The following is a 17,555-nucleotide window of genomic DNA, read 5'->3' on the forward strand; positions in this document are numbered from 1 at the left end:
TACTTATTCTTTCACAGACATTGTTTTTAGTGGTTTATATTATTATATAAAGTATTAATTCATTTTATCTCATAATAGCCATATGAGGGAGATGCTATTATAATCTGCATTCTAAAGACAGGGTACATAACTTGCCCTACGTAATACAGATACTGAGTCAAAGAAGCAGGATTTAAACATAGGCAAACTAGCTTTTGACCACTATAATGTACTGTCTTTATTTTAGTTACAAGCATATGAACTGCCTTGGTTAACCTATAGAGGGAGCATTCACAGTCAGTGAAGGATTGGGCTATTCCAGAGTGGGTAAAACAAGACCTTATGCACAACAGAGATCTCTTATCAATCTGGATAGACTCCCTTCTGAGTGTCTTTATTTCTATAATTTTCTTGCTTAGGACACAAATTCCAAGAAGGAAAAAAAAGTTGGTCTATTTTTAGTACTATGTCTTCTTTTAGACTATGGAAAAACAGGACCTCAACATTTTAGCCTTACTAGACTATAATGAAGATGAAGTATTTCAATAAAATAAATTATGGTACTGTTAAGTAAGAGAAATATATGCTGGGTAGACAACATTTAATAAATATATATTGTTTGAACAATAAGGGACAGCAATTATTCACTCAGAAAACAATTACTATGTGACACTTGATGGGCCTAGACTGTTCTGTTTTTGGTATTAGCATTTATACTTATGAAAAAGCTAAAGCAAATGAAAAACAATACAATCAATGGGACCAATCAATGATTTGACTAATGTCAGTTCAAGATAAAGACTATTAAAAAGTTACTTTTTATTTAGTATAATATCATGCTAATTATATTAGTATAGATTTCATTGAAATTTTATTTTATATTTTGTTTCAGATTTTAGGTTTCATTGTTTATTCACTGAGTTTTTACTTTATTAAAATATATATTTGCTAATTAATAAAACCATTTTCCTAAATGTGATCTATAAAATGAGCCCCTTCAGTTGAAAGCAGCAGAGACCCATATTAGAGTATACATAGTGAGCGACTCATCTTTACCAGCTAACCATAGCTTCCCGCGTCAGTAGACTTCCTACTGTGTACTATGTTGATTGTATTGCTGTCACTTGTAAATTTTCTCATCAGTTTTTTGCATGCATTGGGATGTTATTTTCATTAAAATTAATCTCAAATTAACTGAATTTTTATAGTACATGTCAAAATTATGCTCCCCGAATAAAAGGACAAAGAATCAAAACAATTAGCTAGCAAGTCCTGATCATTTAGATGGGCTAGAGAAGGAAAAGTAATTCCTTTCCTAAATTACCAAGAGTATTGCTGGACTCAAGAATAGTGCTGGACTCATAAGTTTTTTAGAAATAAAACAGCTGATTTTAAAATAAAATTATAAATGAGGAAAATATAACCTAATATAACGTTATCCTATATAACAACAGTTGTTTTCCACAGTATGCTTCTGTAACATTTGAAATTATTCTTGAAAATAGGAGCAAAAGGATCAGTTACATCTTCTGGCTAAACAAGATAATCATAAACAGCGGAATGAAATGGAAAAATACTTTGTCACAATAGCAGGCCAATTTGGATTGGTAAAAGAGAATCACAAAAAGTTAGAACAAAATGGTAGGCTTTATTTTATTCATCTTATTTAAACTTACATGTTCTATAAGGGTGGGCCCATGGTTGCACCTTGGTTAAAGCATTTAGCTAACCCCCCCAAAAGTTGGTAGTTTGAACCTACCAGCTGCTTCTGGGGTGACAGAGTGGTTTCCTACCATAAAGATCCACAGCTTAGAAAACCACATGATACCGTTCTACTCTGTCATATAGGTTCTCTGTGAGATGAAATCCACCCTACAGTAGTGGGTTTGCTTGGTTAGGAACCTGGTGGTATAGAGGTTACTCAGTGGGCTGCTGTGAGGTCAGCAGCTTGAAACCACCAGCTGCTCCTTGGGAGAAAGCTGGGCATTCTTCCATAAAGCGTTAGTTCTGGAAACCCATAGGGGCAGTTCTATCCAACCCTGTAGTGACAATGAATCAGAAGTGACTCAGTGGCAGTAATTTTGGTTTGCTTTAAGGGAACATTTAAATGGACTTATTTATAATGATTAAGATTAATTTCTCTGATGCTGTATGATACACAATGGTAAATGGCAATTAATATTTAAATTCTCACTTATATTTCATTGGGGTTATTTCTCCAATTTGTGCTGTTAATACTCTCTTTAAGGTATATATGTGTATATATATATATAAAATTAATGTTCTTTTAAATGTTTTTTGGCCCTCAGTACAAGAAGCAATACAATTAAATAAAAGATTGACAGCTTTAAATAAAAACCAAGAGTCTGAAATATGCAGCTTAAAAAAGGTATGATTCATAAAGTTTTACAGCATTATGTAAAGATTATAGCAAAGTAATTTAGTCTTATTGAATACTTACTGAATTAATAGAAAATAGTTGGATAAATTGTGTTTAGTAAGAAGATAACTAAAATACCTGTATTTTAAAAGTTTTGTAAACTTTAAGTTATGATTCCCATACATTTGATGAATATGTTTGTTTTGATCTATTAAAAGTATTATTTTTATTTGTAATCAGTAGCATGCATTTTGTATGGTAAAATGAATAATTAATAGCAATTCACTGTGTGTCAGTTTCATTAGCACCATTTATCTATTCATTAATTCAGTATTTACTGAGAAACCTCTATGTGCCAAGTACTGTATTACAATGATGAAGAAAATTGAACATTCTACTACTTTTAAAGAAGTTTACAGTCCAATAGTAGAGTTAGATATAAAATAAATAACCATAAAAATTCCTATGTTGATATCCCCACTCAAAGCACCCAATCCACAGAGAAGACCATATGGCCGGCCCCACTATGAGACATGACATCCCTCACTGACCCATAGCCCTACAGGGGACAACACTGGAGACAGTGTCAGAATTAAGCTCAATCTGACCTCACTACACCGAGGCAAAACACTAAGGGCATGCAACAGAACAGCATGAAAGAGAGCAATGAAGTTCCCAGGGAATATCAAAAATCGACTTTGGAGCCAGGGCGTGGCATCCCATCAGACTCACCGGAAAACACCCTAAAGGACAACAAACAGTCCTTGAACTAACTGCAAGCTTTTCTTTTCTTTTGGTCATTGTTTTTTTTGTGTGTGTTGTTTTGTTGTCTTTTGTTGCTTTGTTTTGCTCTGCCTTGTTTTTTGTCCGTGTTATTATCTCCGCAGATCTGTCTAAATTAGATAGGCTGGATGAACAATCTGGAGGAGAAAACAACGGGACCTACGGTTCCGGGGAGACATCGGAAAGGGGAAGGTGGGGGGAAAGGAAGTGGTGTTAACAAACCCAGGGGCAAGCGAACAACAAGTGATCCAAATCAATGGCAAGGAGGGTGTAGGAGGCCTGGTAGGGTGTGATCAAGGGTAATGTAACTGAGAGGAATTACTGAAACCCAAATGAAGGCTGAGCATGATAGTGGGACAAGAAGAAAGTGAAAGGAAATACAGGAAAGAGCTAGTAGGCAAAGGGCATTTATAGAGATCTAAATAAAGGCATTTATATATGTAAATATATTTATATATGAGGATGGGGAAATAGATCTATATGCATATATTTATAGGTTTAGTATTAAGGTAGCAGATGGAACATTGTGCCTCTACTCAAATACTCCCTCAATGCAAGAACACTTTGTTCTATTAAACTGGTATTCCATGATGCCCACCTTCCTAACACAATCGCTGAAGACAAAGCGGTGCATAAGCAAATGTGGGAAAGAAAGCTGATGGAGGCCGGCAATCAAAAGATAAACCGTCTAGAATCTTAAAGACTTGAAGGTAAACAAGTGGCCATCTAACTTAGAAACAACAAAGCCCACATGGAAGAAGCACACCAGCCTGTGTTATCACAAGGTGCCGAAGGGATCAGTTATCAGGCATCAAAGAACAAAAAATCCTATCATCGTGTGTTCACCTTCCTGATATGATTGTTGAAGACAAACAGGTGCATAAGCAAAAGTGGTGAAGAAAGCTGATGGTGCCTGGTTATCAAAAGATAAAGCATCTGGGATCTTAAAGGCTTGAAGGTAAACAAGCGGCCATCTAGCTCAGAAGCAACAAAGCCTACATGGAAGAAGCTCACCAGCCTGTGTGATCACAAGGTGTTAAAGGGATCAGGTATCAGTCATCAAAGAACAAAAAATCGAATCATTGCAAATGAGGGGGATTGGGACCTAAGATTCATCTGTAGGCAACCTAGACATCCCTTACAGAAGGGTTGTGGGGAGGAGACAAGCCAGTCAGGGTGCAGTATAGCAACAATGAAACATGCAACTCTCCTCTAGTTCCTAAATGCTTCCTCCCCGTCCCCCACTATCATGATCCCAGTTTTACCTCACAAATCTGGCTAGAACAGGGGATGTACACTGGTACAGTTAGGAACTGGAAACACAGGGAATCCAGGGCGGGATGATCCCTCCAGGACCAGGGCTGAGAGTGGCGATACTGGGAAGATGGAGTAGAAAGGGGGAACCGATTACAAGGATCTACATATAACTTCCTTTGTGCGGGATGGACAACAGAAAAGTGGGTGACGGAGACGTTGGACAGTGTAAGATATGACAAAATAATAACAATTTATAAATTATTAAGGGTTCATGAGGGAGGAGGGAGGGTGGGGGGAAATGAGGAACTGATACCAAGGACTCAAGTAGAAAGCAAATGTTTTGAGTATAATGATGGCAACAAATGTACAAAAGTGCTTGACACAGTGGATGGATATATGGATGTATGCATTGTGATGAGTTGTATGAGGTCACAATAAAATGATTTAGAAGAATGTCCTATGCAAGAAGAACAATAAGTGCAAAAGCTTTGAGGAGATAATTTAGTATACTTGAGCTAGGGGAAAAAAATCTGGTATGCCTGGAGCATCATGAGTGAAGTGGCTCCAATTAGCCCTTATTAGTTGCTTATGAGTATCCCTTTGTCCCCTTCCTAACATTAAACAGATTTTTGTTGTGATGTTCCCAGGTTTATAGCTAAGATATAAATTGGCAAAAAGCCATAAGCACATACCATATCTTTGGGCACAGTCATTTGTTCAGAAGTGAACAAATTACCTTTGCTAATATTTATAAACCAGGAAGCACTGTGATTGGCAGCCATCCTGCAACCATGAGAAAAGGTAAATGGAAGGAACCAGATAGTGTAGAAACTAGACTGATGAGATGGATAGAAGCTTGTTCTTTATAGCATTGCTGAGTTCCTGGTTGACCAGCCTTTTCTACCTCTAGACTTTTCATCTTTGTGAATCAGTAATCTAGTGGCTATGAATATTTATGGGAGTAGATAACCACCTTTCCTGAAAAGTGGCTGCTGGATTTGGATTGCTGACCTTGTTGTTAGCAACCCAGTATGTAACTCACTACACCACCAGGATGCCTTTTGTGAGCCAATACACTCTCATTATTATTTAAGCCAGTTAGATTAGAACCATTTTGGTTTTCCATTACTTGCAACAAAAACAAGGGGGAGCCTTTAAGCTCCCAGACGCTATATCTTTTGATAGCTGGGCACCATCAGCTTTCTTCACCACATTTGCTTATGCCATCTAGTTCAGAAGGAACAAAGCCCACATGGAAGAAACACACCAGCCTGTGTGGCCACAAGCTGTCAAAGGGATCAGGTATCAAGCATCAAGGAACAAAAAATCATATCTTTGAAAATGTGGGTGAGTGCAGAGTGGAGGCTCAAAGCCCAATGGTAGCCGAATGGACACTCCTTGCTGAAGGGTGGCGGGGAGGAGATGAACCAGTCAGGGTGCATGGTAGCAATGATGAAACATATAGCTTTCCTCTAGTTCTTAAATACTTCCTCCCCACCCCCAGCCCTCCGCCCCAACTATCATGATCCCAATTCTACCTTACAAATCTTCCTAGACAAGAGGATGTACATAGGCACAGATAGTAACTGGAAACACAGGGAATCCAGGACAGATGACTCCTTCAGCACCAGTGGTGAGCGTGGCAATGCCTGGAGGGTAGAGAGAATGTCAGGTAGAAAGGGGGAACTGATTACAAGAATCTACATATAGCCTCCTCCCTGGGGGAGGGACAGCAGAGAAGTAGGCATGGGGAGATGTCGGACAGTGTAATATATGACAAAATAATAATAATTTATGAATGATGAAGAGTTTATGAGGTAGGGAGGAGTGGGGAGGGAGGGGGGAAATGAGCAGCATATATTAAGGGCTCAGGTAGAAGGCAAATGTTTTGAGAAGGATGATGGCAACAAATGTACATATGTTCTTGACACAATGGATGTATGTATGAATTGTGATGGGAATTGTATGAGCTCCTAATAAAATGATTAAAAAATAAAATAATTCCATGAAGAAAAAAACAAGGAGGATATGATGTAAGAGCACAAAGAAGTAGTCAAAATCTTGTTTTTTCTTCAGAAAATGGCTTCCTTTTTCCTTTCTGCTCTCTCCAGAGTTCCATCTCAAATAATATCTCTTTGAATCCTTTTAAGATAGCATCCCTACTCCTGAGGAAATTAAATATATATCTTTGTTGGTACTCAATACATGATCTGAAACCTTCACCGAGTCCTGTTTAAACTTTCATTACTAAGTTGCATTTACTTTGTAGTTATTTATCAGTGCGTAAAACATCTTCCATTTGTCAAATCTACTCTATATTTATCCATCCTTCTCTTTCTGGAAGATTTGTCTTTATGGGTTCCATCAATGGTCTCTGCTAGCCTCTGGCTTCCTGTTGGGCTGGACAATGGAAAACCAGAGCAAGCAGTTTGAGGAAGGGAAGAGAGTGAATCAGGATACTCATTCCCTTGGTTCTCTCCTCTTGAGGTTGCTTCTTACCATCAGATTGGCCTATTCTGTAACTTCTGTGTTCCCGTAATCTGTTTTCTCGTTCTATTGTGCATAAGAGTGGTGAAAGCTCCATTACTGCTAGCCCTTGGAATTTGCACCATCCCATGTGGTTCCTTTATGACTTGTCCACAGCTTTGCAAATGATCCTAATTTATGAATTTCATTCATTTCCTTTTGGGATTCTGACTAATACAATTGATTAGACCATAGCATTAGTAAAGCCAAAACTGTGAGTTTTATTTTTATATAGAATAATTATTCAATACAGAGAAAATTTTGCTTCAAATCAAGGATTGCAACCCATTATAATCTTTTCCAATGGTAAAGGGTGACTAAGGGCCATAGTCTCAGGAGTTTCACCATTCTCTGCCTAACCAGTAAGTCCGGTCTTTTTGAAAATTTTAAATTTCATTCTACCTTTTCTCTCACTCTAACCAGGACCTCTAAGGTGATTTATTTCAGAGAAATTGGTGGTAGTAGCCAAGCACCGTTCTTTTGGTCTCAGGGCTAGGGAGACAGGTGCTCCTATGGTCTGTTAGTTCAATGGACTAATTATTTCCATGAATGTTTTTTTCCCACTATTCTTTCTCCCAGACAGGTAGAACCCTATTGAAATTTAGATGGCCATTTTTAACTTTTAAAACCCTAGTCACTACTCATAAAAGTAAGATACAGAACATTGTCTTTGTGAATTAGGTTATGTCAATCAACCTTGGTGTCCACTGAGACTATAGTCTGAGCCCCTAGGCCCAATAACTCATTCCCTCGAATGTTTAGTTATGCCTAAGCAACTTTCCTACCACTTGTCTGTCAGTTTGTCATGCTGTGGTGGCTTATATGTTGTTGTGATGCTGGAAGCTATGTCACTCGTGTTTCAAATACCAGCAGGGTCACCCAAAGTAAACATGTTTCAGCAATTTCTAGACTAAGTACAGATTATGAAGCAGGAATAATCTGTCCACTACAGAGGACGGAGCCACTGAAAACCCTTTGGGTAGAATAAAAACAAATTCAGTTACTGAAAACCTAATGAACAGAAGCAAACATAGTGTCAGAAGATGAGGCCCTCAGGTTTGAAGGCACTCAAAATATGATTGGGGAAGAACTGCCTTCTCAAATTATAGCCAACCTATGGGAGTAAAGGTTTAGGAACCTTCATTTGCTGCTAAGGCATTGCTCAAAATTAGAAGAAATAAATGCAAACATCAATGAATTATTTGGAACTTGGAATGTACCAAGGATGAATCTTGGCTTTTATAAATCATTAAAAATTAAATAGGGGACACAAATATCAATATTCTAGGCATCACTGAACTGAAATGGACTGTCATTGACCATTTTGAATCAGAAAATCTTATAGCTTACTGTGAGAATGATAATATCAAGAGGTACGGTGTTGCATTCATTGTCAAAAAGGACATTCAACATCTATCTTGAAAAAAAACAGATCTATCTTGAAGTACAAAGTTGTCTGTGAAAGGATTATGTATCCACATACAAGGAAAACCAATCAATACAAGTATTATTCAAATTTATGCACCAACCACTTAAACTTGAAGAATTGAAGCTTGCAAATTGAAGAATTGTACCAGTGTCTTTGGTCAGAAGTTGAACATGCATGTAATCAAGATGCATTGATAATTATTTGTGATTGGAATTCAAAAATTGGAAACAAACTGGAGGGAACCATAGTTGGAAAATATAGTCTTGGTGATGGAGATGGCACCATTCTTTTGACCACATTACAGAATTTTGTAACACCAATGACCTATGTTCATCACAAATACTTTTTGAACAAGTATGCACATGGACTTCTCCAGATGGAATGCACAGAGATGAAATTGAGTACATCTGTGGGAAGAGACAACAGAGAAGTTCAATATCAGCAACTAAAATCAGGCCTGTTGCCAACTGTGCAACAGACATCAATTGCTCATGTGTAAGTTCAGGTTGATACTGAAAAAATGAAAAGTGCATGAGATCCAAAATACAACCTTGAGTATATCTATCCAACTTTTGGGAACATTTAAATAACAGATTTGATGCATTAAACACGAATGACAGAAGAAAGACCTGATGAACTTTGTGATGACATAAAGAATATCATCCATGAAGAAAGCAAAAGGTTACTAAAAGACAGGAAAGGGAAAAAAGATCAAATTGGACGTCAGAAGAGACTCTGAAACTTGAACTTAATCATAGAGTAGCTAAAGAGATGGAAGAAATGATAAAGAGGTGAATAGAAATTTTCCAGGGAAGCTTGAGAAGAGAATGCCAAATATTATAATGAAACATGCAAAGACTTAGAAAACCAGGAGAAGAACACACTTAGCATATACTAAACTGAAAGAACCCAAGGGAATATTCAAGCCTCAAGTTGCAATCTTGAAAGATTCTATGGGAAAAAGATTGAATGGTGCAGGAAGCACATACATATGCACACACATGCACAAGATGAAAAGAAAACACAGAGTCATGGAAAGAAAAAGAAATAGTTGACATTCTATCTTCTCAGGAGGTAGCTTATGCTCAAGAACCAATGGTCCTGAGGAAGAAGTCCAAGCTGCACTGAAAGCATTAACTAAAAATAAGGTTCTAGGAATTGATCGAATACCAATGGAAATGTTTCAGCAAGCTGATGGAGCACTGGAAGCACTTACCTATACCATGAAATTTGGAAGCAGCTACTTGCCCAAATGAATGGAAGAGATCCATATTTGTACTCATTCAAAAGAGAGGTGACCCAACAAATGTTCAAATTATAGAACAATATCCTTAATATTACACACAAGTAAAATTTTGTTGAAAATCATGCAACAACAGTTGTAGCAGTTCATTGACAGGGAGCTGCCAGAGGCTCATGCTGGATTCAGATGATGTAGAACAAGGGATATCATTGTTTATGTTAGATGGATCTTCACTGTAAGAAGAGAATACCCATAGCTGTTTACTTGTGCTTTATTGACTATGCTAAGGCAGGCATTCAACTGTGGATCTTAACTATTAATAACCTTGAGAAGAATGGGCATTTCAGAACACTTCATTGTGCTCGTGCAGAACTTATGCATAGATCAAAAGGTAATTGTGCGAATAGAACAAGGGAATAAGGCATGTTTTAAAATCAGGAAAGGTGTGCTTCAAGGTTATATTCTTTTACCATATTCGACATGTATGCTGAGCAAATAATCAGAGAAACTGGAAGAAGAATGTGGCATCAGGGTTGGAGGAAGTCTTATTAACAACCTGTGATATGCAGGTGACACAATCTTGCTTGCTGAAAATGAGGAGGACTTGAAGCACTTGCTGATGAAGATCAGGGATTGCAGCCTTCCGTATAGATTACAACTCATTGTAAAGAAGACCAATATTCTTACAACCGGACCATTAGTTAACTTCAAGATAAATAGCGAAAAGATGGAAGTTGTTAAGGTTTCTTGCTTGGATCCACAATCAGTGCTCATGGAACCAGCATTCAAGAGATCAAATAATACATTGCATAGGTAAATCTGCTGCACAAGACGTCTTTAAAGTGTTGAAAAGCAAGGATATTACTTTGAGGACTAAAGTACACCTGATCCAAGTCATGGTATTTTCAACTGCAATATATGCATATGAAAGTTGAATATTGAATAAGGAACACCAAAGAAAAAATTTTCAAGCATTTGAACTATGGTGTTGGGAAAGAATATAGAAGGTACCATGGACTGCCAAAAGAACAAACTGTCTTGGAAGACGTACAGCCAGGATGTCTCTTAGAAGCAAGGATAGTGAGGCTTCTTCTCACGCACTTTAAATATATTATCAATAGAGACCAATTCCTGGAGAAAGACATTATGCTTGGTAAAGTGGAGGGGCAGCAAAAATGAGGAAGGCCCTGTGTGAGGTGAATTGATACAGTGGCTGCAACATAGGAACAATCTTGAGAATGCCAGGACTGAAGAGGCTTGTTCTGTTGTACGTAAGGTTGCTACCAGTTGGAACCAACTCAGGGTTATCTAACAACAACAAGAAGAAAGTTTCTTAAGTTTCCCCCTTTATGCTCCATCATATTCATGGATATATATTCAGCAAAGGTAAATACTCCTGTATAAATATCCTCTTTCAAGTCTCTATATATATTCATGGGTGTACTCCAACTCTCCCACTGGGATGCAGCCTGCATGTCTAGGCATGCAATTCACTTGTATATCACCATCATTGAAGGATTTTACATATAACAGTTTCTGCCTCTGTTGCCTTTAATGCTAGTAATCCTCCCAGTGTTTCCTTCAGTCTTCCATAATTTTTGGCTAACTTTCTTATTGTAGATTGCCTTCCTCTTCGCTCACGCTAATATATGTTTATCCTTTTAGCCAGTAACTGGATCCCCTCTCACTTACATCCTGGCAACTATCATAGAGTGTTTTCAGTGTGAAAACCTTTTCTTGGCTTTTTACAATAGTAGTCTCATATAATATTTAACCTTTTGTGATTGGCGAACTCAGTATAATGCCCTCTAGGATGACCATATTATGAGGTGTTTTGGAAATTCATCATCTTTTTTATTTCCTCCAACTCAATGAATTCAATTAATAATTGCATTATATAAAAGATTATGCCTCAAATTGTTATAATGCATTGTATATTTTTTCATATTAAATAAAACAAAAGATTTCATTGTAAAACATTAGACATATGGTTAAGACTCTGGCCTGTAAGTGGAGACAAGGCTAATGTAAAGGTACCTTGGCAGATTTCAGTAAGAGGTGGAGAGTATCTCTTTCTGTGTAGTGGAATGGTATTTATTCTTGACCACACTGGCTCCTTTTTCCTGTGTTAGGGCTTATGCCAGAACTACCTAACTGTAAGCATTATAGTCATTGACCTGGCTGCCAAGTAATTCTTGGAAGAGAGATTGTACAAAAAGGTAAAGTGAGAAGGTCTTACCTTTGAAACTGCAGAGACTGGATAGCTGAAAAGATGAAACATTTAAAGTAACATATTAAGAGCCAAGTTTTAATTCTTTATAGACATTCTATGTATAAACATTTGTTTCATATTGTTTATATAGCTTCGAGTTTTAACATTAGGGAAAGTTTTTTCTCCTTGATTTTGCCCCCAGAAGCTAATCAAGTCTAGTAACATTGGATTTATCACTTATTCAAAATTACTAATCATTAATTTTTCCAGAGATAATTTTCATTTTTCTTTCATGCTGTTGTTTGATTTTGTCCAGAACAGTTAAGTTATTGGTATGTGATAAGGTGGAATTCCTTTTTTTGTGTGGAGAAAAGTTAAACAGACCAAAGTTAATTGTTAGATAAAACTAGGTATTACAGTTCTGCACGCTGGGTCCTCCATTATGGCAATCATGAAGATTTCCTGATACTATCTGTGAGCAGCATTCATAACTTCTGCTATTTGTCTGAGGAAACGTCAGAATGCTCAAGGAGAGAGTGATACTAAACAGACTACCCCGTACTAGAAAAGGAGGGGTGAAGGAGAAAAGAACACAATATTTATGACTCTAAGAACTATAAGTTGTAATTTAATCAGATCAAAGCATAAGCTGTTTATTTCCTGTACTAGCAACTTTGAATAAAATACTTAGAAAACAGACAATGCACTGAAAGTTCAGGATATTTAAAAGACTATAAAGATTATAAAATCAAAGGCATGTTTTAAAAGGGAAATTCATCTCATGGAGGTCTCTGATATTAATTTATTATTCTTTTCAGATTAAGTAATTAATATATAAAAGAAAATGAAAGACTCCACAAATTCTGTCCCTTAGTTAATTCTACTTTTCACCAATAGAGCATTGTGTCTTCAGTGTAAATCTAGAAAAATTATATAAGAATTTACTTTCTAAATTATTGAAATGTTCATTTATCTTGCTTCAATAAAACCCAGCATAAAAGTTAAAATTTCCAAAAAACGGTTGTAAATTGGCCTTTAAAATTTGTTGTAGTATACAAAAAAAACAGCTTGTAACACTTTTAGAAAGAAAGGTACATGAGATAGTGCCCCCCTGCAAAAAAAAAAAAAACCCACAAACCAATGCTCATTTATTTTTTTGATGTGAGGGGGATAGTGCATTGGAGTTAATTTCACCAGGTCAGACTGTTAATCAAGCTTTCTACTTGGAGGCTCTGAAATGATTGCATAACAGTGTGAGACAAAAAAGGCCTGATTTGTGGCAGACAGGAACTGGTTTTGCCAATATGACAATGCACCTGCTCACACAGCCATTTCAGTGCTTCAGTTATTGGCAAAAACTTGCCCGATGCATCTTACTCACTGGAACTCATGGCACAGTCATAAAAAGTTGATCAAAAGGGTGCCTATTACTTAGATGTTTGATTAATATTATATACACTACAAATATTAATAAAATACTTATTAAAATGTTATGGAATATTAAACTAAGTACTAAATGGTACCTTTTTTGCTGGAGCTTATGTTCTACAGAAAATATAGTTAAGGGAGAATAAATTTTAATTTCTTAAATACATAAAAGAATACTTATTCATGTACTTTACTAAGACTTCAGAATAATTTATTTTACAAGTAGTGAAAATCACTCTACATAATACTAAAGCAATAATAATTAGCAGTGCCTGGCACACAGTAAAGCATCCTTGTGTACTGTGGGGAAAGCATTGGACTTCTTACCTCGTTAAAACCCACTAGTTTTTCTGTGGGAGAAGAGACTGTCTGCTCCCATAAAGATTTACAGTCTCAAAGACCCCATGTAGAGTCACTATGAATTGGGATTGTCTTGATGCCAGTGGACTTGGGGTTTATTTATTTGTTTGACACAAATTAAATGCTCGGTAAATACTTTCCACTTTTATTAGTATATTACAGGCAATTTGTTAGTTTTTCTTTAAAAATTGTATTTCAATTTTAAAGATTAAGAGCGTGAGGCAAAGTGAAATTAAGTAGCACTTTGACTGGAACCCAGATAAATTATGCTAGAGAACATGTAATCTCCGTCACTTCTCAGCCTTTTGGCTAAGGTCAAGTGTGTGAGAATATGTGATCTTAATTACTACACTAATAATAGTAGCAACATGAGAAGTTTATTCACATAAGTTTCTTTTATTCTCCATTAGAAATCATACATTAGTTATGAAGACATTGCTGATCATTCATACTCCCGAATTACCAGCTCTTTATACTTCTTAACACTGCAGATCAATAGGCTAGCATGTGTATCTAGAAATTCCACAATTCATCTGTCAATTTGTCATACTGTGGTGGCTTTTTTTGTGTGTTCCTGTGATGTTAGACCACTGGTATTTTAAATATTCATGATTGGCAGGTTTTAACAGAGTTTTAAGATTATGATATACTAGAAAAGAACCTGACAATCTACTTCTAAAAAGCCAAAGAAAACCTTTTAGATAGCAGAAGAATATTGTCTGATATAATATCAGAAGTTTAGTCCTTCAGGTTGCAAGGTCTTGAAATTCAACTGGGAAAGAGCTACCTTCCCAAAGTAGAATCAACCTTAATGATGAGGATGAAGTAAAGCTTTCTGTACATTCACTTGCTGATCTGACATGACTTAAAATGATGAGAAATAGCTGCAAACATCCATTAACAAGTAAAATATGAAGTACACAAAATTTGAATGTTTACATAATACATAAAATATGAATATAAGGAAATTAAAAGTAATAAAAATGAAGTAGAACATATAAAGTTAGATGTATACATTATATGAAATATACCAGTGTTGACTATTATGAATAAGAACATAAAATCCACCTTCAGGACCAGGGGTGTGAGGGGTGATATGGGGAGGGTAGAGGGTGAGTGGGTTGGAAAGAGGGAACTGATTACAAGGATCTACATGTGACCTCCTCCCTGGGGGACGGACAACAGAAAAGGGGGTAAAGGGAGACGCCGGACAGGGCAAGCTTTGACAAAATAATAATTTATAAACTATCAAGGGCTCACGAAGGAGGGGGAAGCGGGGAGGGAGGGGAAAAAAGAGGACTTGATGCAAAGGGCTTAAGTGGAGAGCAAATGCTTTGAAAATGATGAGGGCAAAGAATGTAAAGCTGTGCTTTATACAATTCATGTATGTATGGATTGTGATAAGAGTTGTATGAGTCCCTAATAAAATGTTAAAAAAAGAGTTGTATGAAACCCCCAATAAAATGATTTATATATATATGACACAAAATCCTGAAATAAAAACAGCAGAATACAGATAACTGATCTTTGATAAGGACCCCCCCCAAATCAAATGGGAAACAGATGCCCTTTTTAACAAATATTGTTGGAAAAAACGATATCAAACTGCAGAAGGATTAACCAAGACCCCCTACCAAACACCACACACAAGGACAAATTCAAGGTGGATCACAGACCTCAAGGTAAAACTCAAAATTATCAGGATCATCAATGAAAAAATTGGGACAAAGCTAAGAATCTAGCATAGGTAATACATGGGCTACCAGTAATAATGAAAGATATACACCCAGTGGAAGAGAAAATAAGACATGTTGAACATGCTAAAGAAAACACCTGTGTGCACTGAAAGACTTCATCAAAAGAGTGTGAGAGAGCCCACAGACTAGGAAATGACATTTAGTAATGACATATCAGACAAAGGTCTCATTACTAAAATCTATAGAACCGTGCAACCTTACAATAAGAAAGAAAAATGAATAGCCCACTGAGGAGATGGGAAAAAGACTTGAACAGAAGATTCACAAAGGAGGAAACCTGAATGGCCAATAAACATATGAGAAAATGTTCGAAATCATTAGCTATCCAGGAAATGCAAACAAAACAACTATACCACCTAACTGCAAGGATAGCCCAATGCAAAAAAACCCCACAAAACCACAAAGCAACAAATGTCGGTGGGAGAGTGTTGAGATTGGAACTCTCATTCACTGCTGGTGGTCTTATAGATATATATAGCTACTGTGAAAAGTGATTTGATGATACCTAAAACAGATGAAAAGTGAGTTACATTATGATCCAGCAATTCCACTTCTGGGTATCTACCCAGAAGAAATAAGAAACAGGCCATGACCAGACAAATGTACTCCAGTGTTCATCTTTGTGCAATTCACAATAGCAAAAAATTGGAAACAGCCTAAATTTTCATAAGTAGATGAATGGATTAGATAACTCTGGTATTTACACATAAATAGAGTACTATGTATCCCTGAAAACCAGTGATGAAACGATGAAGCACTTCATCTCCTGGAAAGAGTTGGAGGATATTATGCTGAGTGAAGTTAGCCAAGCACAAAAGGACAAGTACAATATGAGTCCATTGAGGTAAGTTCAAACAACAGAATGGGCACAGGGAAAATGTACATATCACACAGTGTCAGGCCAAACACAATGATGCACATGTCATCAAAAAAGAAAGAAGGAAAAATTTAAAAGATGCGGATAGCACCTCTGCGGAAAGACGTCTTCCATACCCCCAATTGCCTTTACGGCCCACAGAGGGGTGGTGGGAGAAAATAGATGGCAGTGACAGAACAGGACAATAATCCACCCAAAGAGGAGTTGTTTTTTTTTAAGACTCAACAGGAAAGGGAGAGAGAGAGTAGACCTCATTCTGGTTCACCAAGCCTTGAGGGTGACATTCCTGCTTGGAGCAGTTTGTTTACAGAGAGGACTACAGGACCTGCCCCAGCTGGAGACATGATGTCCCCTCCCTAGATGACAGCAGCTACAGAGGACAACACTGAAGATGCAGTTTTGGGAGTGCGACCGGTCTGATCTGCCCACATGGGGGCAAACCAATAGGGGAGTATAACAGACCAGCAATGGGAGCAAAGTCACAAAGTCCCTGAGGTATCCCGATTGTAGACTTCTGCAGCGCTTGGCACCTCATCTGAACTGGATATTCACTAGGTGGGGCCACACTGAAAGGCTAAAGGTGTAACAGGGTTGGGGTGAGGCACTAGACCATTCCATCCTCTACTGCAGGAAGAGCAATGAGTTTTGTACAAGGTACGTCCCTTGGACATGAACGCTGAGGACTAAAATAGTATAAGTGCTGTAAGGTAAATGGGTCCTGGAATCTGGATCCCTGAAAGAAAAGGGGAACGGACCGATGGATTATACCAGGGTTTGCTTGCTATTTATCAGAAGGATTTTAATCTACTCTGGGTCAGGACAACAGTTTGACTTGCAACTATTTGTATGGTCTCTCTTTTTTTCTCTTGGTGTTTATTTATATCAGATAAGCAGGATAAGCAATCGCAAGGAGACAAGGCGATTGATAGTTGCAGGGGTGGGGGGTGGGGTGGGTATGGGAGAGGAGGATATGGGGGGAGGGAAGCGATAAGCAAATGATAACAGAATAGCAAGGAATCTAAAATTCATGGTGATGAGGGTGTAGCGTTCCTGGACATGTTTGATCAATTGAATGGCATTTGAGAGGAATTACTGAGGTGAATAATCAGTAAACAATAGTGAGGCAGAAGGAAAGAAAAAAAAAAGAAGCAAAGAATAAGAAAGTAAAATTTATATAGGCATAGATATGTATATATGTGAATGTATAATGATATTATATTTGTGTATATTTATACATATAAATATATAAGATAGGGATATACACACACAATAAGGAAGCAGATAGACTTTGGGCCTCTACTTAAATCTTACTTCAGTGTGTTCT

The 17,555-nt window shown here is 37.1% G+C and overlaps 1 protein-coding gene across 1 annotated transcript in view; it reads left to right on the plus strand.

Annotated features, from left to right (window-relative positions):
• Positions 1-17,555, plus strand: part of CCDC73 (coiled-coil domain containing 73) — a 130,529-nt gene that overhangs the window by 52,976 nt on the left and 59,998 nt on the right. Inside the window, exons 7-8 of the mRNA XM_075545934.1 lie at positions 1,485-1,620; positions 2,289-2,368. Of these exons, the coding sequence (XP_075402049.1) occupies positions 1,485-1,620; positions 2,289-2,368 (216 nt within the window). The remainder of the gene's footprint in view (positions 1-1,484; positions 1,621-2,288; positions 2,369-17,555) is intronic.

Source organism: Tenrec ecaudatus, chromosome 4 (assembly GCF_050624435.1).
Source record: "Tenrec ecaudatus isolate mTenEca1 chromosome 4, mTenEca1.hap1, whole genome shotgun sequence".
Taxonomy (NCBI): Eukaryota; Metazoa; Chordata; class Mammalia; order Afrosoricida; family Tenrecidae; genus Tenrec; species Tenrec ecaudatus.